The sequence below is a fragment of the Apium graveolens genome, chromosome 3 (genome assembly GCF_009905375.1).
Source record: "Apium graveolens cultivar Ventura chromosome 3, ASM990537v1, whole genome shotgun sequence".
Taxonomy (NCBI): domain Eukaryota; kingdom Viridiplantae; phylum Streptophyta; class Magnoliopsida; order Apiales; family Apiaceae; genus Apium; species Apium graveolens.
The window spans coordinates 82,051,977-82,077,942 of record NC_133649.1 but is presented as its reverse complement, the minus strand read 5'-3'; the positions used below and the strand labels follow the sequence as shown (position 1 = coordinate 82,077,942).

General features: G+C 34.5%; 1 protein-coding gene across 1 annotated transcript; it reads right to left on the bottom strand.

Moving 5' to 3' along the window:
- Positions 1-2,950: 2,950 nt before the first annotated feature.
- Positions 2,951-8,016, bottom strand: LOC141712507 (uncharacterized). Its single transcript, XM_074515478.1, has 4 exons — positions 7,308-8,016; positions 5,904-6,977; positions 3,465-5,828; positions 2,951-3,229 (listed from the first exon to the last, which is right to left on the bottom strand). The coding sequence occupies exons 1-3, from the start codon at positions 7,639-7,641 to the stop codon at positions 3,517-3,519; spliced, it is 3,720 nt and encodes a 1,239-aa protein (XP_074371579.1). The 5' UTR covers positions 7,642-8,016; the 3' UTR covers positions 2,951-3,229; positions 3,465-3,516.
- Between the last annotated feature and the right edge of the window lie 17,950 nt (positions 8,017-25,966).

Here is a 25,966-nt window from a genome sequence, read left to right as displayed (position 1 = left end):
GCCTTGTGGCTCCAACCGAATAAAGTTGATAAAATATCACCGATAAATCATTAAAAAAACTGGTTCAGCATCTGGCTGACGCATATCAAATTACAGAAATACAAACATAGCTTATCATCAGTATCAGAAATATGAACAACATCTCTAACCCATGCATACAGACATGAAAGAAGAAAAGTAAATATATAAAAACACGTAATGAGCAACTGAACACAACATATTACAAATTCAAAAATGAAAAAAGTCAGTGCTTACTTATATATAAACTTCAAAGAGCGTCTACATACATCTTTAATATGGATAGTTAAAACCGACCCATGATATCAGACATGATATATCAATCTTTCTTTAAAACCGGAGAATATTTGGCTGCGATTTTGTTAATGTCCTTGGCGTCGCCGCTAACAATTTTGAGGTCACTTGATTTGTTGTGGTCGTTACCTGTACTTAAACAAATGTCATCAGCCATAGATATGCTTTGAACTTGCTGCTTGTTGATATCAGACGACGAAGCCGGGGGGCGAGGATAATAGAAATCTGTTGGGAAGAAGTTGTATTGAAGGCCAGCCATATATTAGTGGAGTGTTGCAGTTTTTTTTTCTTGTAGGTGAGAAAAATAAAAACAACTTATAAATAGATGTCGAGGATATTCAAGCAAAACTCTTTTTTGTTTGGTTAGTTGTCTGTGTGTTTATGCTAAAGTTTATAGGACACGACGGAAGTTTCAAAGTGATTAGTATATCTGGCTGGTCTGTTCATTCTAATTAGCTTGGCCTCTACGTTTGTCATTCATTTTTGTGTTCTTTCTCTTTGCGCGCCGCGTTGCGGTGCATTGGCCGTTGGGGCCGAAATTCTATTTAAAATTCTTCTGATTATGTTTCAAAAGTAGTTGGTTGGTTGTGGTTTTTAATTTCAAAACTAAAAAGCTATGTCATGATTGCAGTTATGTTTGAAAAACCCTAAAGTGAGAGTCACATTACTTGTCAATTATTGAAATTCACATAAATTTTAGTGAATTTTTTTGAAAAAAGTAAAATAATTTAGTTTGATTTTCTTGAATATTATTAGGTCCCTCTGAACTATATTTTTGATTGCTCGAACCATATTTTTGGTTCAGGGGTGAGTCTTGTATTTTCTTCTAACTCATTAGGTGTGTACTTATTTGTCTGAAATGATATACACATTGCACAACACTCTAAAATGCTACAATAGTTGATATGCACACCAAGCTGTAGATGGAAACAATGCAGAGATACTTTTTGGATCGATATGACTTTGCATTGCCTGTGAGGGAGAATGAGGACGTGAATACTTACATATCAATGCTTTTAATCAAACAAGAGGGATTCGCATCTAATTAAAGAGTTAAAACATCACTTAATAACGTCAATTTTTGTACATAGCAATCAATTGGATTAGTACACAACCCACTAGTACAATTATCATTAGAACAGAGGAGTACAGTGAAGTGGAGGATGCAGTCATCATGCTTCAAATATTTAAAGTTCCCATCACCAGCTAAGTTTCTTTAATAACAATGTCGATGGTTTATCTATGCTGCTATACACAAAAACACAACAAAAAAATGTTAAAGTTTAACTACGTCCCAAGCTTTCACTAACAACTGAACTCATTTATATATTAAACGTCTTAATTGTGTCACCATTATTTTAAATAGTAACATATAGGAGACAATTACATTTAGACACTGATTACCAATATGGAGAGATGAATATGTTAACCGATTTAATAAAAATCAGTTCCCTGTTTATAAATGCATCTGCAATTTTAAAAAAATCATATATACTAAAAAAAGTAAATATTAATAAAATAATTAATTATATTAATTGACTATAATATGAGAAATAAAGTTGATTTTGAAAATATAAATAAGAGATATATGAGGTGAAATTAATTTCAAAAATATGAATCTACATTAAAAAAATAAAAATGAAAACTTACTTTTAAACAAAATTTTCTTGTATTGTGAAACCAGAAACATATCCGGTAAAACCTAGAATTTCTGTTGGTTAATATAAATTTTACCGTATTTCTCCATTTGGTGTCTGACCGGAAAAGTCCGTCAACCGGCATATATATGGGCTGGAACAGACTTGTTAAGCACAACATGCCATGTAAAAAGTAAATAACAGAAGTTCAATGGATGATTGTTTTGGAAGCCCATCTAGCCTGGGCCTTTTGCTTTAAATTGACCTATCTAAAGAGATTTTTTCCAAAAATTTACAACTAGTAAAAATTAAGAAATATGTAAGTGTGTAGTAGGTAAATTATTGTTTGGCATATTGCTCTAGTTTATTCATAATTTAATTATCTTATTTATGTAAGTGTCTAATCATTATTATATTTTATTGGTCGATTGATTTTTTAAATAACATATATTTATAATTATTCAAAAATTGTAATTTTTTAAAAAAATAAATTTAAATTATTTATATATTAGAGTTACACTAGCACAAACAAACAATTTATATCTAATTTTACTCAATCAAGCATGAATTATGAATTATCTAACAAGATTTCTTCTAAAAAATTAGACGCCCCCGTAAAATACGTGTCTATATTTTATAGATCAGGGAGAGTTGTTTTATGTAATTTCCCGACCAAATTACACGCACCTCGAGTAATGCCCAAGGTTGATAAGATTGATAGCAGGTCATCCAACCTCCATTTGCTTCGGCAACTCAGGAAAGAGCTAATTATTTCACATTGTATGCCTTGCTCGCTTCTTATTCTAAACATCTATGCTGAATGATAGTTGCATTTTAAATTTCAAGTCAATTATACAACGCTGGTAAATTTGCATTATGTATTGATTTATGGTTTCAGACTTTCAGTATGAAAGTAATGGTACCATACAACCAGAGATCAGATAGCTAATCAATGAGGTAAAATTCCTCAGTATTTACAAAAAAAAAATCAATAAATATGATTACACGCATACAAACTCGCATCGCACACCATATATTAAGAACAGGTACAACTTTTGTCATATACAAAATAAATCTAATTACAAGGATTATAAATGTCATGTTTTCCCCAAGTAATATCAATGAAATTTTGGCAATAAAAAATATCTTAAAATTGATTATATATAGAAACATAACCCTTAAATCTTTGATATGATAATGTGATGCCTTAAGTGTGCCAAAGAAGCAGTCATCATTGTGTTAATCCTCTCCGGAGATTGACTTGTACAAATAGTCGTGACCTGCATTTTTATAATTCACAAAAGAATGAGTACTCACAACACAATTGCATATTCCTGCATGCAAAATAAGTAGTTGTATTGGGGTAGTATCTTTTCGTCCTTAGCCTACTACTGAATTATAATTGAATCAATTAAGGTTCTCCTTTTGTGATTGTAATTATAATCTAATAGGTGGTGTTGTTTTGTGCGAACCAGAATGGTTGTAAGTTAGAAAAGGTAAGCAAGAAGTACTTACTATGCTGAATTATATCAATCAGTTTGATACGTCTAGTGACATGTCTTCTGGATCAAACTTCTGGAAGTGGAACAACTGCTTCAAAAGCTTCAACAAGCATTGCCACTCTCCTTTTCCGGGCTGGAGTCAGTTTGGTGACAATATGTTGAACTGCATAATCCAGCATCCATTGTTCAGCTTTCTTTCTCTCATCCATCATTTGCTGCTTCAAATTAATTTTTTCTTCCTCAGGATCACTTGTCAAGGGTATTTGCTGGGATGGTTTTGGGTTAAGCTTGCGAACATCTTCTAATGCCTTGATGGATCTTTTAAGGAGGATCAACTTTTTCAACTTGCTCCAGTTCTTGGACTTTTGCTGCATCAAGTTAGTTTTTATTAAAGATGCTGCTCTCTCATTATCCCGAGTGTTAATTTCGCCAACGGCAGAAGCTTTATTTTCTTGTTCCAATGAGACAGCGCTTTCCTTTGTATTTTTGAAACTATCTTTGAAGCTGTCCTCAGCAGATTCTTTGGAATTTATGATGGTTGGGATTTCATCATCACCTTGAAGTTTATTCATGAGTTCCTGGTCAGGAAATGTGTCACTGGCAATTGATTTTGAATCTGATGAATCATCTTGGATATCAGGAAGAAGGATCTCATCTACTGCTTCTTGTACAAGTTTAACAGCATCACTCCGGCTAAATTCGGGATTTTGATGGTTTGTATCATGGTTTTCCTTGCTGTCATAATGATCTGTTTCCACAGAATTAGAAGAATTACCTGGCAACTTGTTGCCATCATCTATTTCTTCTTCATCTTCACCATCAACATCAAGCAGTTGGGTTCCAACTTTCTCAGCAATACCTGATACAACATGCCGATATATCATGTGCCACATTTTGACGTTTTGCTTGTACAACTGAGTTTTTTGTTCTTGGTAGGCTATCCTGACTGGATCAGAAGCTGTCGGAAGTGGAATGTCCGTAAGGGCTTCGTGTTCTAGCCTAGATATTCCAATTGTCTCTTCTGTGTCTGCAGTGAGTTTCTTCAGGGGTGTAGTATCTATGGCTGGAAGAACAATTTTAGCTTGATTTTCTTCATTAATCCTTTCTGTGGCAGAGCTGTACATCGGGAAAGATGTCTTTCTAGCTACACTTCTAGAAATATCCACTTCTGCACCACTATATTCAGGACCCTCATTTTGTAGTAGATCAGAGTTCAAAGACAAATTACTTTGAATTTCCTTGCCTTTAAGGTCTGTTGGTATTCTTAGTTTTGGAGTTGTAACTTGAATGTTTTGATCTTCATGGGGAGGCACCACTGTTTCGAAGGCTTTAACAAGCATTGCCACTTTTCTTTTCTGAGTGGGAGCTAGTTCGCTAACTACTTGTCGAAGTGCATAATCAAGCATCCACTCCTCTGAGCTTTTCTTTTCACCCATCATTTGGCGTCTCAGAGATATTTTTTCTGCTTCTGATGCAGGCCCTGAAGCAAGATGACTTGGTTGCACAGGATTGAATTTTTTCACTTTCTCCAGCTCTGTGACAAACCTCCTTAGAAGTACTATTTTCCTTAAATTACTCCATCCCTTGAGTGCTTTCTTCACGGACTTTTTACTTATTTGATCTTCTCTGGGAACCGAGACACCAACCTCTGTGTTACTTGGCTTTTTTGCATTAAATGATTTATCTTCTCCCGGTTCACTGTTTTCCGTCTCTCGGAGATGGCGTTCAATGATTTCGTTGGTCCTTGTACTACTTTCATCTTCACATCTATCATGATTCTTTTCCGGATGTTCTTCATCAGAAGCAACCTCACTTGTAATGGATACCATATCAGATGTCTGGTCTTCAACTTCTGGGAGTAAAATTTTCTCAATTGCTTCTCGTACCAGTTTTATTGCAAAAATCTTTCGAAGTTCAAGTGCTTTACTTTCTTGAGTTTGATTTTCAGCATCAGTTTCTGCCTGAGAAATTTCTGCACTCAAGTGAGAATCATATATTTCATGTGCTGTCTTGGCATCATTGTCTTGCTGTTCCTCAAAAGTTGGATAATGTTGCTGGTTTTCAGCATTTTCAGCTAGACCTAATAACATTTGTTGATGTATCATATGCCACATGCTGACATGGCTGTTTTTCTTAATCTGATTTTTGCTTGCTTCATCAGTGGACGGGCGTGAGTTATTTTCTTCACTAGGTTCACCATCTCTGTGCAGGATGGAATCACTAATGAGTTCATCCCCTGGATAAGAGGTGCCAATTATCTCTTTCCCTGGGACACTGAGTTCCTCAGAATTGTAAGAACTTATCGAAGAAACCCCATTGCAACGTTTTGTAGCTTCGGCAGAATTTTCTGAGGTTGATAATTCATCTTTAATAATTCCTGAGCACAAAAGTTGGTCAGTTTACGTGTTCCCTTTGAATTTTGGTCTTAAAACAGTAAAATATGAAAACTTACCTGCCATGGTGGTAGTTATACTTTCAATACCAGCACTTCCGACATGTATCTCTCCACCATTTAATTGTGTATGTTTTGTCTCGGAAATCGACTTGTCCCGCTTTGTTTTAAGCGATAAGCAATCGGAAGTTGCATTTTCTTTTTCCTGAGATACTCCTGTGGAAGACTCGGTTCTTGGTTTGGTAATGTTCCTCACCGTGGATTGCAAATTTTTGTGATATTTAACATGCAGGCTTCCAGTGCTGCCACTGGATTTTGCTGAAGCTGGTACTATGCTGGAGAACGTTTTATGTGTTGGAACTGCTTTCTTTTTACCAAAAGAAGTTTCTGCATCTGGGGATAAGCCTTTTGGTTTCACACTCTTTGAGTTCCTCTCTGAGCGCCTCCTGAATAAGAAGCGCTTTGGTGGGGGCTCGGGGGCATGTGAATGGCCATGGAGGGAACAATGATGATAGGGACATACCTTCTTGGTTGAAACTATTTCAGATTCACTTTGACCAGGTTTGAGCTCAACCTGATTAGGGAACTTTGAATCCTTGAGAGTAGAGGAACAAGTAGCCCTATTAAGGCCCAAATTTTGCATAACCTTTGGGGGTTTTCCCACTGAAGAGCTTTTAATTTTAAAGCTAGTCTTCTTTCTCAAATATCCCACAGTTCTTGTGCTGGAAGATTTCGTCAAAGTTTGCGAAGATTTCTTACTTGAAGCAGCTGATTCTGATTTAGAAACATGTAAATCAGTCATGCTAGGCTCGCTTGAGTCGGTGCTAAAGATGCTAGAGTCTGAAGTATAGGAAGGTGAACGAACTTGCTTCTTTGGCCCTTCGTTAGGCTTAGCATAATCTGGTAATGCATCTGATCCCTCCTCCAAAGACTGCTGCGAAGAGTTCACCAATATCGGTTTTGTGTCCTTGTCAAAAGGCCTAAAGCAGCTGGGGCATGTGTGTTTCTTGGATTTGGACCCTTTCTTTCTCTGCTTTCCTAAATTTGCAACTCCATCCTGATTCAGAGACAAATTTGTACTTGCGGTAGATCCACTAGATGATGAACTGTATGACTCTTCTTCAGATTCATTTCCTACCTGGTACGCATGTCATCACATTAAGGGAAGTCCTAGCTAGCAAATATGAATCTAAGTATGCATGTACAGGGAACCTCCGTTAGGTAGATGATTAGGATAATTTAGTGATTTAAACAAAACATATTATTGTTACAGTATATCATAAGATCCTATTGGGGCCTTACTCTAACATCTTAAGGTGTTAGAGGAGCTCGTTACTCAACAATTATGTTAGACATTATCATCCTTTTATCTGGTTCGTATTCTTTTGATATTGATCTTGTACTTGAAAGATTTGCATTTCAATCTGAAAAATATAATAAATTTTACATGTAATTGCAAAGGACTTGCCTCAAAATTCTTCTTTCCATCTAAAGATCTCATTCTGTTATCTGGAGTTGATTTGCTCGAGCTCGAATCATTGCTGGATGAATCAGTAGACATCCTATCTAACTGTGATGTTCCTCGCCTCTTTAAGCTGTAAACCTTATAAAGCTTGATTGATCTTATCTTTTTCAACATTATCTTAGGATGCTCTGTTGATGTTCTGCTGCTGCTGCTCAGACGACGAGGAACCGATGATTTATATACCATCCTTTCAACCTTAACTTCTTTCGAACCATCTTGAGATTCAGGATTTTGAGTGATTCTGTTTTTGGGTTTTCTTTCTTGCAAGGACATGATCTAGTATCAGATCAAGAACACAAAAATGATGTTTTTTGAATTGACTGTTATATGACTGGTACTGCATATAATGAAGACAGACAGATGACTATTCTAGCATTATATTCTTGTAATGTTTGTTTATGGTTTTGTTCTGATGAGCACAGAGCTGAGATTTCTAGCAATATTGTTTGTGTGTTTGTTTTGATGAGTTCAAAGGTGAGAATTCTAAAGTCTGTGTTGGGGTGTAGTGATTGGCGTTTTCCTTGCTAGCTTCATTTTTAATTCCAGCAGTAACTGTCAAAATGACATTCAACATCACATTTGGAAGATGCCTGAAATTTGACCTTGTATAAATTGGTTCATTGACCTGGCTGCCCATCCATTACGGCATCGCCCATTAGCTAGCTATTCTTTCTACCCCAATAAATTGTATACGATAATTAGGTGAATTAAATATAAAACGATAAAATAATAAATTGGTAAAAAGGAAAATTGTGTGGATAATCTAGAACGTTAATATAAGATTGTGGCATTAACTGACTTTGGGTCTTTGACGAGTAAGGGCAGTCTCCGGTCATCCCACTTCTGAAAATTGAGAACGCGCAAGACAGCAATTAAAGGGGGTCATAGTAATAGGGGGACCGGGAAGGACAGCTACATCCATGATTTATTGATTGAGTAGTATCACACGGGAAAATTATAAATTTTTTGTATATTGTTTTTTGAATATTTATTTTTTATTTAATTATTTTTTAATAAAATATTTTTATTCCCTAAATAACTTTTATATTCTTCATTAATAATATATTTTTCTAAAAAAATGTAATTTTTGTACTTATATATATATATATAATTTTTATTGTAGCATTATATGTGACATTGATAACCTAACTATAACATATATGTTATAATTTATTTTATTTCTTTCATTATTTGAATTTTTTCATATTATAAATTTGTAAATATAATATTTTAATCATATCATATAATATGTTTACGTAATTTTTTTTTATTTTTTTTTTAATTTTTCTTAATCTTGTGGAGTTTGATCAAAAATTAGAAAGTTGTTTGGATTTGCATCTTGTGACATTTATAATAATATTTATAATTTTTTTATTCTAATAACGATTTTTAAAAAAAATACTTTACACTTAATTGTCACAGTACTTTTAAATATATTTTATTAGATTGGTATTTCAATTTTGAACTGTAATAAAAAATTATTATTATTATTTTCTTCCTAATTTTTATGTTTTATAGGATTCATGTGCTCTAAATATTTTAAAAGATATACTATATTTTTCCTTGTTACAAAACAAAACAAAACAAAACAAAACACATGTAATAGTTATACCTAAATATAATTTAAATTTGGTTCTTATTTTATAAAATAAAAAAAATATCTATTCATAAATACTTTAAATCAAATTATTTCTTATATTATATATATAATATAATATTTTTAATATTATTTTACATCACTTAAGAAAATATAATTGTAGCTCACATAATATGTTTACGTAGTTATTTTTATTTTATTCATATATTTTTTTTTCTTAATATTGTGGAGTTTGATCAAAATATTTGTATCTTCCCAATATTTTATTGAATTTGTATATCAATTTTAATTTATAATAATTTTATTATTATTATTTTTTATTATTCTTATTATTATTATTATTATTATTATTATTATTATTATTATACCCGTGCAACCCCACCCTATTTGGGAATTGCCTTGTAACAATATTTTACAATTTTTTCTATTTTATTAATGATTTTGAAAAAAAATACTTTACATTTAATTTTCATGTTACTTTAAATGTATTTCATTATATTTTCATTTCAATTTTAAATTGTAATAATTTATTATTATCATTATTATTATATTTCAAACTTACTCATTTCAATTTTTTTAAGAAAATGATATAAATTTTTCCCGATTATAAATAATTTGTTAATTGTTAATTGCTACTTATATTTTATTTCATTAAAATAATTATTGCTTGTATCATATATAATATAATACTTTCAATATTTTTTATATCAATTAAGAATATCTAATTATAGTTTAATTTCTTAATTATTTATGTTTATAAATTATAGTTTAATTTCTTAATTAATTATCTATTTATAAAGATTATTAAGTATTTTAATGAAATATTAGAATAGTTCAAATACATATAGCATATAATATATTTTATTGACTTTGTATTTCAATTTCAATTTTTAATAGTTTTATTATTATTATTATTATTATTATTATTATTATTATTATTATTATATAAAAAAATAGACAAAGTAAATTGAAATTAACAATATTTACCATCTGAAAATTTATAATATTTTTATAAATTAAAAATTACAAATAACATAAATTTCTTGAGTAAAGTAAGAAAAGAAAATAAATCCAAATTAAAATAATAAAAATATTATTATCAACTTATTTATGATAATTATATCCTATATATAATTGGAGTAAGATACAAAAATAAAAATTTAATTGTATATGGTATAATAAATTTATTAAGTAAATAAGTATAAATTTCTATTCTATTAATGATTTTGAAAAAAAATACTTTACATTTAATTTTAATTGTATTTTAAATATATTTTATTATATTTGTATTTCAATTTTAAATTATAATAATTTATTATTATTATTATTATTATTATTATTATTATTATTATTGTTGTTGTTGTTATTATATTTCAAATTTACTCATTCCAATTTTTTTAAGAAAATGATACTAATTTAACCCGATTATAAATTATTTGTTAATTGTTACTTATATTTTTTTATTAAAATAATTATTGCTTGTATTATATATAATATAATAATTTTAATATTTTTTATTCAATTAAGAATATATATATATATATATATAATATAATACTTTGAATATTTTTTATATCAATTAAGAATATATAATTATTTAGATATAGTAGTAGAATAATATAATCCTTTACTACCTATACCTTAGCACGTACAATGTACCTATCTGACAACCAAACCATGTAACCGGTATCACCAGAACTCTCATACTAGGATATAATAATTATAATTCAATTTCTTAATTATATATGTTTATTTACATTTAATTTTCATGGTACTTTAAATGTATTTCATTATATTTGTATTTCAATTTTAAATTGTAATAATTTATTATTATTATTATTATTATTATTATTATTATTGTTGTTGTTGTTGTTGTTATTATATTTCAAACTTACTCATCCCATTTTTTTTAAGAAAATGATACTAATTTAACCCGATTATAAATGATTTGTTAATTGTTACTTATATTTTTTTATTAAAATAATTATTGCTTGTATTATATATAATATAATTCTTTAAATATTTTTTATATCAATTAAGAATATATATATATAATATAACACTTTCAATATTTTTTATATCAATTAAAAATATATAATTATAGTTCAATTTCTTAATTATATATGTTTATTATACACATTATTAGATATAGTAGTAGAATAACACGATATCCTTTAATACCTATACCTTAGCACGTGACGACCAAACCATGTAAACGTACCACCAAAATTCCCTTACTCTAATTATACACGAGTTCGTAACCCGTGAGCACGGGCCCAAAATTAAAAATAATAGTATCATATTATTATTTGTATAAAACTGAAACTCATAATCCATGCAAAATATATATCTAAATATAATAGATGAAATGTTGTTAAAATATGTAGTTTAAAAAATCGAAATTAAGTGTAACTCTAAAATTTCACCGAATAGTTCTAGTTATGCATGCACCTAATTATTTACTTATACAAATCTGATATGTTAACTTACTAATACGATTATTTTAAAGTAAACTAACGCTTAGATGTTCAAGTCTGCGCACTTCTTACCAATCAACGAAAGGTACACCGTAGACAAGCTGGTGGATATCTACTTGAAAGAAATTGTAGTGAGACACGGCATTCCTTTTGCCATAGTGTCAGACCGAGACCCAATGTTTAATTCCCGATTTTGGAGAAGCTTCCAAGAATGTGTAGGCACCAGACTAAAAATGAGTACCGCTTACCACCCCCAGACTGATGGACAAAGCGAAAGTACTATTCGAGCCCTAGAAGATATGCTACGAGTGTGTGCCATCGACTTTAAAGGGAATTGGGATGATTATTTATGTAATAACCGGGAAAATTATGTGAATATTATATGTTAAATAAATAAATATTATATGTTTTATAAATTTAAAATGATCATTGCCATGATATTAGATGTTACAGTTGTTATGTGTGTTTCTGTGCGGGCCAGAAAATTTTTCGATTGATTAAAAATATGTTTAAAATTGCAATTATATGAACTTATCTGCAATCGGGACACGTATTTATCAGCGTCTTTATTAAGATACCTGTTTTATTTGATTTTATGTGCGTTTGAATGTATTTTACGTGTTTTCGGGATTTTCTGGTAATTTAGGGATCGTTTCCGTTTTTCAAACATCAACGGACCGGGATCCCACCGGGACGTCAAACCCCACAAAATCGATGTTTTTATTTTTATAAAAAAATTCGTATTTCAAATACCCTTTATTTTTGTATTTTTGAATTATTCGCAATTTTTGGAGAATTTTGACATTAATTTTGTATTTTATCATTTTTAAAATTATTCCCCGTAATTATTATTTTGGGGCTTTAATTATTATAATTAAAGGATAAAAACACCCTTAAATAATTTAGCGGATATAATTTGTTATAAGTATAAATAGCAGATTTATTGTATTTTATTTTATTTTTATTTCAGAAATTATTAAAAATAAAACAAAAATTCAGGAAATAGAAATGGGGGTTAGTGTTTGAGCTTGAACAAAATCGATCGATTGAGCCGGTTGCAGTAATCGTTTGTTACCGAAACCGATACCAAATCAACGAGCATCTCAGGGCCGATCTTTTGGTACTAATATCTTGATCTATAGTTGCGTACTGATAAAAATCGAAACTTAAGCTCTTTGTTCTTTAGTTTCTAAATTTCTAGATTACTGATTGATTGTTGGATGATTTTGACAATTCCAGTAGATTCCTGGACATATTTATAGTCAATTCATGTATAAATTCAATTTGTTTGTTTACAGAAATGGCCGATTCGAGTTTATGGGTTGATTGTTCTTGTTGTTGGTTTTTCAAATTGATTTTCTGATTATTATGATGTTCTTGATGGTTGTTGATTATTCGAATAGATTAAGAATGATAGTGGCTTTGATTTGGTACCAAAATTTCTGTTTTTCGTTGAGTTTTTGGAATCGCCGGATTGTTCCTTCGAGCTCGCCGGCGTTCGGCTGAGACTCGACGGAATCGACGACTTCAACGTCGATTTAAGCAACTGTTAGTTCCGGTGATGGTTGTGAGTTGTTTTGAATCGAAACCAGAGGAGAAAGCGAAGTTGGACATGTGTTTTGGCCAGAAAATGATCGCCAGAATTTTCCGGGTTGCCGGAATCGACCGCCGGATTCTGGGTTCATAAGAACTCCGGCGGGTCGTTCTTGGTGACCCGTTTAGCTTTTGAATCCGACCCGCTCTTGATCTGTTATTTCCAGAAACCCAGACTGAAAACCTGTTTCTGATTTAATTTTTTTTTATTTCAAAATTCATTTTCTTATTTTTAACAATCATTTAATTTGTTTTCAAAAATCATTTAATAATTATTTTAAATACCAAAAAAATTGTTTTCTGAATTATTTTAAATTTCTAAAATTATTTCCTTTAATTATTTTCAAAAATACAATTTGATTTAATTATTTATAATTTATTTTAGTAATTATTTATGAATTTAATTAATTGATTAAAAATCAATTAATCAATTAATTTTATTTATAAATAGTTAGATAAATGTAAATTATTTATAATTAATTCAAATAATTCCTAAAAATTATTTTTAAGGTTTTAAAAATTATATTTTGGTATTCAAAAATCAATTAATATTATTAATTGATTTAAATCTATCTATTTCTTATTTTATTCATAATAATTAAACCATTCGTCCGTTTAATACGAAACGAACGCGTATAGACTCAGAAAAATATTGCGCTTCCAATAAAAATACTTTTGAGACCTAAATTCTTTTATATTGCAATGTCATTTGATTTGTGTATCAGTTTGAGTCGGTATTTTGATCGATAAATGCTATTATTGACCTGATTTTAATTCTAAACACCCTAGGACCTATCTTTTAATGATCTGACGTATGTGTTACATGAAATATGTGATTACATGTTATATGAATGCCATGATTATGTGTTACATGATATGCATGCTATATGTTTACAGTTTAAAATGCCATGCTTAGTTATAAACGGTCGTGTAGATGTCAAGACGTATAGTTACGTCGATTGAGTTTGGTTTTGTTAGTTAAGATAGTCCTTTTGTTTATAGAATCGAGTAGCAATGAGCGTAGTCAAGTGTTAGACGGAGATAGTAGCCAGCAGTTATAAGCAGAGTTATAGTAAGAAGTTGTCGAGCATACCAGGCAAGTACCCTAATTTCACTTATCGTTCAAGTGACGTTTATTTCGCATCATATTATGCAATTATTTATATCATCACATGTCATTCAAGTGGTATTGACTCTGAATTTATCCTTTCAATTTCTCTACTATTCTAAGTTCAGAATAGTTAAATATTTTTACATTTCGCTACAACTTACTCTATACAGCAAAGTTTTGAATTGAGATTAGCGAATAACTAATTATTCTGGTTATTTCGTCATTGGTTGTTGAGAAAACTCCGGACCATGAGAAATGGGGAGTTATGTGGTTAAGGATGTCATTTGATTCGACTCCTTTGACGGAAAATTATTTTTATGGGTTGGATGGTTCGTAAGAGGCCGTGGCGGCGGTCCAGTGTGAGCTATGTGTTATAAGGGATATAACACCTTGCTAGGCCGATATGTGCCTTGGGTACCTTTTGTTTAGTTGGATATGCTTCGGCATACCGGTGTTGCTCCGCAGCTGATCACCGGCGGCAACACACCGTCGTTCGAGGATTTCAATCCCAAAATATAATATATTGCAAATGTTGTTTATTATCAAATATATATCAGTTTTGATACTGTTCAGTTATTGTAGTTTGGTTTTGTTCATCAGATATACTGTTGTTATTCCAAATCATAAGCTATTTACTGCTTGCTGAGCATTTATTTCGCTCATACTTGTTTCATATCCTGATTCTTTCAGCTAGGCCAGGGCAAGCTTGAGTTCCAGGTTGGACTAGAAGTTGTGTGCTTGTAGATAGTTTTGTGTGTTTCCAGGTAGACAGTTTGGGACGCTTAACTAGCCTAGAGGTTTGTAATAAAATTTGAATAAGTTGTAAAACTAATTAGAATTATGGTTTGTAATAACAGTTGGTTTGTAATAGTGCCTGTTACATATTATAACCTGTGATCGATCCAGTACAGGTAAAAGGGGTCATATTTACTATATTATTCCGCTGTGATTATTTTATTTTGGTTTATTGGCTAGTGACCCCCAAGTCTAGACCCCGGATTTGGAGGGCGTCACAACTTATCCCTGATCGAATTTGCCTACAACGATAACTATCACGCTAGCATAGGAATGCCTCCGTATGAAACTCTTTATGGAAGGAGATGTCACTCTCCCCTATGTTGGGATGAAATTGGAGAACATAAGATAATAGGACCCGAGTTAGTCCAGCAGACCAGGGAAATGGTGGGACTCATCAGGAAGAGACTGGTAGCAGCTCAAGACAGACAAAAGAAGTACGCCAACCAGACCAGGAAGGATAGAGAATATGAAGTAGGGGATTCAGTGCTATTGAAAGTATCTCCATGGAAGGGAGTGATGAGATTTGGGAAGAAAGCGAAGCTGAGTCCCAGATTAATAGGACCCTTTGAAATTTTGAGGAGAATAGGACCTCTAGCTTACGAGCCTGCCTTGCCTCCTAATCTGCAACAAGTGCACAACGTGTTCCACGTGTCCATGTTAAGGAAGTATCATGCGGATGCGCGACATGTAATAGAATACGAGCATGTAGATTTACAACCAGACCTGACCTACATTGAGCAGCCAGTAAGGATAATGGACCAAAAAGAAAAAGTGCTGAGGAACACAATTGTGAAGCTGGTTAGAATCTTGTGGAGGAACCAAAATGTCGAAGAGTCAACTTGGGAACTTGAAGACGCAATGAGAAATAGATATTCCCACTTATTTTCTAATTGATTCCGGGACGGAATCCTTGTTAGAGGGGAAGACTGTAATAACTCGAATTTTTGAGACCTTGTAAAAATGTTTAATGAATAGTAATACTGACAGACGGGGAAAACATTTTAGCCCACATTATGTTGTGCATGAGAAAATGAGTTTCGAAGTTGATATTATGATTATACGTACCAAATGAGTGTATGTAAACGCTATTAGTTTTCGAAGAAAACGAACTTTCAAAAATGACCATATTTACGAATCATCGAGGATTACGGGAATCACAATATAATTACGAATTTAAAACCCTGCGGATTTATATCCAAGTACGATAATTCAAAATATAAGGAATAAATACAAAAGGATTTTCGTCGTGAACCATTTGCGAGAAAGTATTACGAAAACGTTTAATCGACCGAACGAACGCGCAAACGATTAAATAAACGTAACACACTAACTAACCGTGGTAGAAAGGTAACCATGGTTACTTTATTAAATAGTGAGCTAAGGAAGTAGGATGATCAACTAGGGCTAAGAGAATAGTAAGCTAAATGGCTAAACTAACTAGCTTTGCTTGTAAACTAGAAAAGCTATGATACCAATCATAGCTTGTATACTAGAGAATAACAATCAAAACATAAGGAATAAATACGAAAGGATTTATGTCATGAACCGTTTACGAGAAATTATTACGAAAACATTTAAGCGACCGAGCGAACGCATAAACGATTAAATAAACGTAACGCAATAACTAACCATGGTAGAAAAGTAACCATGGTTACTTTATCAAATAGTGAGCTAAGGTATATGATGATCAACCAAGGGCTAGCATATAGTAAGCTAAAGAGCTAAGTTAAGTAGCTTAGCTTGTAAACTACAAAGGCTAGCTAGTTTTATTATCATTGGATAAATACCATGCTTGCCATGATACGTAGTAATTGAATTTTCGCATAATGTAACGATGTTGTACGATAAGCATATATCGTAAAATGTTTAATTCTGCTATAAGCGTGACGTATAATTATAAGACCGAGAGTCGGTAGGGATTTTATGATAAAAACCCGGGAATCATTCTGATGATATGATAGGACGATTAAAAGTCCATAGTAGTACGTTTTAAAGGACTCAACGTCCACTTACGAAATATTAAACACCTCGAACTTTTATTAAAAACGATTTCCAAAGATCATATTCCCTCGACTATACTTTATCATTCGATTAATAAATATTTATTAACTATTCATTTATTATGGGAGAAGTATTCTCCAGTAAGTATTTATTTCAGACTCGATTAAATATTAAGGTTTACTAAATTACTTAAACATAAATAAGTTGGGGAATATTATTTCGATATTCTTTTCAAGTGTAACTATTCGAGGTTTAATTATTTATCGATTAATATTTAATTATTTATTATTTATTAATTGATTTATTTATGATTTAAAATCATAAAACCCGATTTAAAATACTTTCTAATTTTCGGAAAATCATTCGAATAATTTCAGATCGTCGAAGAATATTATCTCGACTAATTTTAAATATTTTGAATATAGTTTCAAAAGAAACTTCCCCTTATTTAATTATCTTTTGACAACGGTCAACTCACATCCTTAGTATTTCCTCCGAAAAATTCAGAAGTACGTATATATATATATATACGCTAATAAAACAAGTTGTTTCTATCAACAAGCAAAATACTTGGGGGAACTTCGATATGGTTCGAGTTCTCGAGATATGATAGAATTCTTTTAAAAGACAATGGAGGGGTAGACTCTAGTACTATGTGTGCTAGATGGACTACCAAAGGTACCGCAGGCGAAGGTACTCTGTGTACTCAGTAACTTGTGAAGTATGTGTATACCCAAAACGGGACACGTAGCCCGAATGCGGTCAGGGTGATAACCGGGATACGAAGGTGTCGTCCTTCTACTAGTAGAAAAGGTTACTATTTTCCCGTAGTACGACTGATCATTGTATGCGGCGGCTCCAATTAACGTCCTACTATTTTTCCAACTGGAATTATAATGCAATACCATAACCCGAGCTTAGTGTTGGGTTTACCATTAAGGTATTTGCAGGATAATAAATCCACTAAAGAATTATTTTCAAAAGAAGGTGTGTATCACCAATAAAAACTATTTTTGAATAAAACATAAATATTATATATGACGTTTTACTTGAGTTTATCATACAGTCATTTCATATTGTACATTATTATGCTGGGCATTATAGCTCACACTTGTTTTCTTAAATTGACACAACATAACGGTGAATCAAGATGCCTATCATGAAACTCATAGCCAGGAAACGGGTAGAAATTGGCCAGTTGTTCCGTAGGTTGTTTAGTATTGGACCATATGTAGACCGAATAAGCTGGATTGGTTTTCAGTTGTTTTTAGTTCGACTTATTTACAAGTATGACTTATGTAAGGTAATAAATAAGAAACAAATATTTGGCCGACGGACTAGCCTTACTTAAAGGTTATTCCCCGGTAAGACTTAATTACTTTTGGGTTGTAATGATTATCACTTTGTGGTTTGATTTACTCTAGTAATGAATGGTTCATTTCCAAGACAATAACCTATAAGTGTGTGTGTGTGATAAGTGTGGGGTCGTAAAGTGTGAGTATTTATATATTGTGTTGCGAGGTATGTGGTATATGATGATTAAGATGGCGTGGCCTCTGAGATCCCAGACCCCGGATTTTGGGGGCGCCACAGAAATGGTATCGGAGCCTTAGGTTATCAAATCTTGGAAACGATAGGATATAAAATACGTAGACATAAAAATAATAAATAATCATTTAGAGCTCAAGTCGAGTTCGTCGTCAGGCTACATGGGTAGTCTTGGCAGTTTTATCCTCAAGGGAATTTCGACTCTAAGTTAGTAACACCTTGCCTATTGTGTCAGGTACCAGTGGAGCCTATGGGAGAGGTTGACCCTGTTGATGATGTTATGGCCCCTGAGCATAACCCTACTCCTGAGCCGGAGGACCCACCCATTGATGACTCAGATGATGACCCTACTGAGGATGCCCTGAAGGAGGAGACTGACCTTCCTGTCCCCATAACTGATGACGTTAAGATGCCCCAGGGAGATGGCTTAGGCTGGAGGGATGTAGAGATGTACCATCTCCTGACTGTTTGCTCTCCTACACCACACCCAGGGATGCAGAGCCCTTTGCCCTATACTGATGATGACGAGGAGGATGTGATGGACGCATAGACCTACGAGGCTTACGATATATCCTCTAGCGACCCAGACTCACCTCTACCACCCCCGGCGACCATACATGTAGTTGTACACGACTGGATAGTGGCTCAGCTTAACACTGAGCTCACCGCGGCATCTGCCCGCATCATAGAGCTACGACAGGCGCTGAAAGCTGAGAGAGCCATCAGACTAGGATATCCAGGGGACTTCAGAGCTGCTTCCCCGGCCATAGCCCGCAGGGAGATTGATGGGATCGAGCTCCGTACCCGGGTTTAGATGAGGATGACGGCGGTGGGATGATACATTCTGGTAGTTGACACAGATCTGATGTTGGCAGGAGCGATGAGGAGGGTGCGTGACCTCACGCGCAGTGACAGTGACTGAGGGACTAGTGACCATTTATGGACCTTAAAGAAGGCTGGGTGACTTGTCACCAATTTTGATAGGATATCTAGTAGTAGATAGCGTTCCTAGCCCTTTAGGGTGCACGGTTTATGTATTTTCATTTCAGTATTCAGGACAAGTAATGATGTATTATAATCAAGCCATGTATGAGCTTGGGTAGTTGTTTTGTCCCTAAGATATAATTGGGAGACCCTATGGTATATATATCTAGCAGTTATTAAGAAATTGATTTCCATATTATTGCACTTGATAAAAACATGCTAGATAATAAATGACATGCTTACATATGAATAAATTAATCTAATGGTAAAATTTTTGCAACTAAATTGAAAAAATTTCATTATCAGAATGATGCCACCCCGTAGAAGAGGAACCAGGGCACAACCCGTAAAATCTGTTAACCAACAACGGAATGAACCTGACCCTGTAGTGAATGAAGAAAGTGAATAAGACCTAGACTATAATGAATATGATGAGGAAGAATATGTAGAAGAAGAGGCTGAGGATACCCATCATGGAGGGAACCCCATGAATGAGTTTATGGAACTTTTAAGAGCAAATATGAACCAACAGCCCATTCCACCACAGCCGCATGCTGCCCAACAGACTGCAGCCACTGCCTTCAGGGCGTTCAAATCCCTCAAAACCCCAGAGTTTCTAGGATCTGCCGACCCCGTTGAAGCACGGGCCTGGCTCAAGGAGATAGAAAAGTCCTTCGAGATACTAAGTATGGAAGAACAACACAAGACCATTTTTGCTTCTTATATGCTGAAAGGAGAAGCTAATTACTGGTGCGAGTCCAAACGAAACCTAGAGACTGATGTTGTGATTCCATGGGATAGATTTACCCGACTGTTCTTAGACAAGTATTTCCCTAGGTTTATGAAAACCCAGATGGAGATTAAGTTTCTGGAGTTGAAACAAGATAAGATGACTGTGGCAGAGTACGAGGCCAAGTTTACTGAGCTGTCAAGATTTGTGCCTGAGTTCGTGAATACTGAAGAGAAGAAAGCGCGAAGGTTTCAGCTTGGTCTGAAACAGTGGATCCAGAACCGAGTGGCAGTACTAGAACTGACAGATTACGCCACCTTAGTGTAGAAAGCCTCGATTGTTGAAGTTGGAAGTGAACAAAGTTTAAAGGAAAAGGAAAATAAGAAGAGGAAGATAGGAAGCCAAGGAGGGGGAACCGGGAACAGGAGCATTCCAAGCAGGTTTGTTAGGGGAGTGATGTCACTACCTGCGCGAGGCCCCGGATTCAGAAGGGCCCTAAGTGAGAGTGTTGGACAGGGCGGCGGACAATCTAGGGAAACATTTCATAGCCAACCCCGCGCCCCAATACCGGAATGTCAAACCTGTAAGAGGAGACACCTTGGAGTGTGTAGCCAGGTGAGAGCCCCTCTGAAATGCTATAAGTGCGACCAAACTGGACACCCTGCCAACAACTGCAACCGATCCATCGTGACATGTTTCCAATATGGGAAAGTAGGACACATGAGGAATGATTGCCCGACATTGAAGCCTCCAGCCTCAGGGATGAGCAGAGCTGCATCCAACTAACCCCCAACTACTAGGACCTTCAACAAGACCGTTGAGGATGCTGTCTGAAACACTGGCGTGATAGCACGTACCCTTTTGTTAAATTCCGAACATGCAAATGTCCTATTTAATTCTGGAGCAACCAAGTCATTTATATCTCAATATTTTTCTAAAAAGTTAAAACTTAACGCCGTACCATTACGTGATGTATTACAAGTGGAAATAGCGAACAAAGAAATAATTCCTATGAATCAAGTACACCCTAAATGCAAGTTGAAATTAGAAGGGAAAGTCTTTGAAGTTGACCTAATCTCATTTGCGTTAGGAGAATTTGATATAATCTTAGGAATGGATTGGTTATCCAGTAATGGAGCGCAAATAGATTGTGAGAGGACGAGGGTAAAGATAAGAGTGCAAAATGGAAAGGAAGTAGTGTTTAGAGGTCAACGACAGACCCATAAATTTCTGACCATGCTACAGGCAAAAAGATTGTTAAAGAAAGGTAACGAGGCCTATTTGGCTTATGTGATGGATACTAAGAAGGAATTTCCTAACATATAGGACATACCCATAGTAAATGAATTTGAGGATGTGTTTCCAGAGAACTTACCAGGATTGCCACCTGACAGGGAGATAAAGTTCGCTATAGAATTAGCACCAGGAACGACACCAGTGTCCAAGGCCCCTTATCGGCTAGCCCGAGTTGAGATGAAGGAACTAGCTTCTTTACTGCAAGAGTTATTAGATAATGGGATGATAAGACCCAGTGTGTCGCCATGGGGAGCGCCAGTACTGTTCGTAAAGAAAAAGGACGGCAGTATGAGATTATGCATAGACTATCGAGAATTGAATAAACTGACTATTAAGAATATGTACCCTCTCCCTAGGATTGATGACCTATTCGACCAACTCAAGGGAGCTGTACACTTTTCCAAAATATATTTGAGGACATGATATCACCAGTTGAAAATTAAACCTGAGGATATACCAAAGAATGCTTTTCGCACTAGGTATGGACACTATGAGTTCTTAGTCATGTCGTTTGGGCTAACCAATGCCCCCACAACCTTTATGGATTTGATGAACAGAGTGTTCAAAACGTACCTAGATATATGTGTGATAGTTTTTATAGATGATATTCTAATCTACTCAAGACAGAGCAAGAACATGCAAAACATTTGAGGATAGTCTTAGAAATCTTGAGGAACGAGAAATTATATTCCAAGTTCTCGAAATGCGAGTTCTAGTTAGGGGAAGTTCAGTTCTTAGGGCATGTGGTGAGTAGCAAAGGAGTTTTAGTTGACCCCGCCAAGATAAATGCGGTATCCAACTGGGAAAGACCAACTACCCCAACAGAGGTTAGGAGCTTTGTGGGTTTAACAGGATATTACCGAAGATTCGTGCAAGACTTTGCTAAGATAGCCGGCCCACTGACTAGACTTATCCGGAAAACAGAAAAATTTGTATGGATAGAGAAATATGAGGAAAGCTTTCAGGAACTGAAAAGGAGGCTGGTGTCAGCACCAGTGCTCGCTCTTCCCGATGGAAAGGGAGAGTTTGTGATATACAGCAACGGATCGCATAAAGGACTAGGATGTGTGCTTATGCAACACGGGAAAGTTATAGCGTATGCCTCTCGGCAATTGAAGGAGTATGAGAGCAGATACCTGACGCACGATCTAGAATTAGCAGCCATAGTGTTTGCCCTGAAAATTTGGAGACACTACCTGTACGGTGAGAAATGCAAGATTTACACAGACCACAAGAGCCTCAAATATATTTTTACTCAGAAAGAACTAAATATGAGACAGAGAAGGTGGTTATTGTGAAATTTTGTATCACCCGGGTAAAGCCAATGTGGTGGCTGACGCCCTTAGTAGGAAGGAAATAATCAAAATGATAATGACATTGGAGGAGTTAATTAAAGAATTTGAGAAGATGGAAATTAACGTGAGAACGACCGGTAAAGGAACAGAAGTATTATTTGAGATTAAGCTAGTACCAGAACTGACTGAAAAGATACGAGTATGTCAGGAAAAGAAGATGAGTGAAGAAAGAGGAACATTGACCGGTGAGGAAGTAAGATGCGAGAAGGACGGGAAAGGGATCTTGAGGTATGCATCCCGAATTTGGATTCCAAATGTGCAAGAGTTAAAGGACGAGCTGTTGCACGAAGGGCACAACTCCAGATATTCAATCCACCCAGGAAGTACGAAGATGTTCCGTGACCTGAAGGAATATTATTGGTGGCCTAACATGAAGAGAGAAGTAGCAGAGTGGGTCAGCAAGTGCTTGACATGCCAGAGAGTGAAGGCTGAACATCAGCGACCAAGTGGACTATTACGGCCCCTGGAAATTCCGGAATGGAAATGGGAGCATATTGCCATGGATTTTGTGACAGGCCTACCAAGATTGAAGACCAATCACGACGCCATATGGGTTATCATAGATAGACTGACCAAGTCCGCGCACTTTCTACCAATCAACGAAAGGTATACCGTAGACAAGCTGGTGGATATCTACTTGAAAGAAATTATAGTGAGACACGACGTTCTTGTTGCCATAGTGTTAGACCGAGACCCAAGGTTTAATTCCCGATTTTAGAGAAGCTTCCAAGAATGTGTAGGCACCAGACTAAACATGAGTACCGCTTATCAACCTAGACTAATGGATAAAGCGAAAGGACTATTCAGACCCTAGAAGATATACTACGAGTGTGTGCCATCGACTTTAAAGGGAATTGGGATGATCACTTACCCCTGATCGAATTTGCCTACAACAATAGCTATCACGCTAGCATATGAATGCCTCTATATGAAGCTCTTTACGGAAGGAGATGTCACTCTCCCCTATGTTGGGATGAAGTTGGAGAACACAAGATAATAGGACCCGAGTTAGTCCAGCAGACCAGGGAAATGGTGAGACTCATCTAGAAGAGACTGGTAGCAGCTCAAGACAGACAAAAGAAGTACGCCGACCAGACCAGGAAGGATAGAGAATATAAAGTAGGGGATTCAGTGCTATTGAAAGTATCTCCATGGAAGGGAGTGATGAGATTTGGGAAGAAAGGTAAGCTGAGTCCCAGATTCATAGGACCCTTTGAAATTTTGAGGAGAAAAGGACCTCTAGCTTACGAGCTCGCCTTGCCTCCTAATCTGCAACAAGTGCACAACGTGTTCCACGTGTCCATGTTAAGGAAGTACCATGCAGATTCGCGACATGTAATAGAATACGAGCAGGTAGATTTACAACCAGACCTGACCTACATTGAGCAGCCAGTAAGGAGAATGGACCAAAAAGAACAAGTGCTGAGAAACAAGACTGTGAAGATGGTTAGAATCTTGTAGAGGAATCAAAATGTCGAAGAGTCAAATTGGGAACTTGAAGACGTAATGAGAAATAGATATCCCCACTTATTTTCTAATTGATTCCGGGACGGAATCTTTGTTAGAGGGGAAGACAGTAATAACTTGAATTTTTGAGACCTTGTAAAAACGTTTAATGAATAGTAACCCTGATAGACGGGGAACACTTTTTAGCCCACACTATGTTGTGCATGAGAAAATGAGTTTCGAAGTTGATATTATGATTATACGTACCAAATGAGTGTATGTAAACGCTATTAGTTTTCGAAGAAAACGAACTTCGAAAAATGACTATAGTTACGAATCATCGAGGATTACGGGAATCACAGTATAATTATAAATTTAAAACCCTACGGATTTATATCCAAGTACAATAATTCAAAACATAAGGAATAAATACGAAAGGATTTTCGTCGCGAACCATTTGCGAGAAAGTATTACGAAAACGTTTAAGCGACCGAACGAACGCATAAACGATTAAATTAACGTAACGCACTAACTAACCGTGGTAGAAAAGTAACCATGGTTACTTTATTAAATAGTGAGCTAATGAAGTAGGATGATCAACTAGGGCTAAGAGAATAGTAAGCTAAATGGCTAAACTAACTAGCTTAGCTTGTAAACTAGAAAAGCCTAGCTAGTTTTGTCTAAAGATTTGGCAACAAAAATAAATCCTAGGATATATACTATATAATTACAATCAAATACAAGCTATCACAAGCATTATTGCAAGAAGCAACGAAGAAGTAACAAAATTTCCTCTCCCTCTCTCTCCCAAAAGCGTCATTCGTCCCCTTGAATTAAACCAAGAATCAAAATCAAAACACCAAGCTCTAGCCATGGAAAAATTCCCCCATTAATTCTCAAGATTCATAACACCTAAAATAAGGCAAGATAAATCTTTGAGATCTTTTTATCAAGGTTTGATGGGTGAAATAAATTCAAGAAAGATGATAGTGAATAGCATGAATAGTAACTTTTATTTGGTTTCTTGATTTTAATGGTTGTTTTAAGATCCAAAAACCATATCAAGCACTCCCAAGATTTCACCATCAAGAACACATCTCAAGCTCCCAATAAAGGTATAAATATTTTACCCAACCTTACTTAAGATTTAAGTTCAAGATTCTTTTAGAACATAGTGGTAAACCTAGTTTTGGTGGAAGTATTGTTTTAATCCTGATGTTTAGCTAAGTAGATTTAAGGTTGATTGTTGTTGCCTCAAGAACATGATGTTCTTGAGAGGAGTTAGCATGATTATGATGATATGTTGATTGTTGGTGGTAGTATAAAGATTTAAGGAATAAACGAAACTTCGATCGTAACCGTAATCTCGCTAAAACGAACAAAATGTAACTTTAAGTATCTACAGAAAGTCCTGAAGATGTAAACTGTAGTTTCTTGAAAAATAACCCTTGATTATGATATAAAATGTTATAAGGATCGTTTAGGCGCTTTAATCGCTTGATTCCGATTTACGGATCAAAAGTTATGACCGTTTTACTAAAAGTAATTTACGCGACAAAAACTGCTGCGAATTACAAACTTTAAAAATAAAAAGGATCGACTTAAAAATGTTCATAAATCATAACCTTTTTACAGAGAGTAGTAAATAGAGTTTCCTAACTT

Bases quoted from the DNA above. Each gene is read 5' to 3' on its own strand.
- LOC141712507 (XM_074515478.1), bottom strand. From the start codon at position 7,641: ATGTCCTTGCAAGAAAGAAAACCCAAAAACAGAATCACTCAAAATCCT. The intron at 6,978-7,307 runs GTCCTTTGCAAT...CGTACCAGGTAG, and splicing joins AAAGAAGAATTTTGAGGCAA to GAAATGAATCTGAAGAAGAG. The intron at 5,829-5,903 runs GTAAGTTTTCAT...TTTTGTGCTCAG, and splicing joins TATAACTACCACCATGGCAG to GAATTATTAAAGATGAATTA.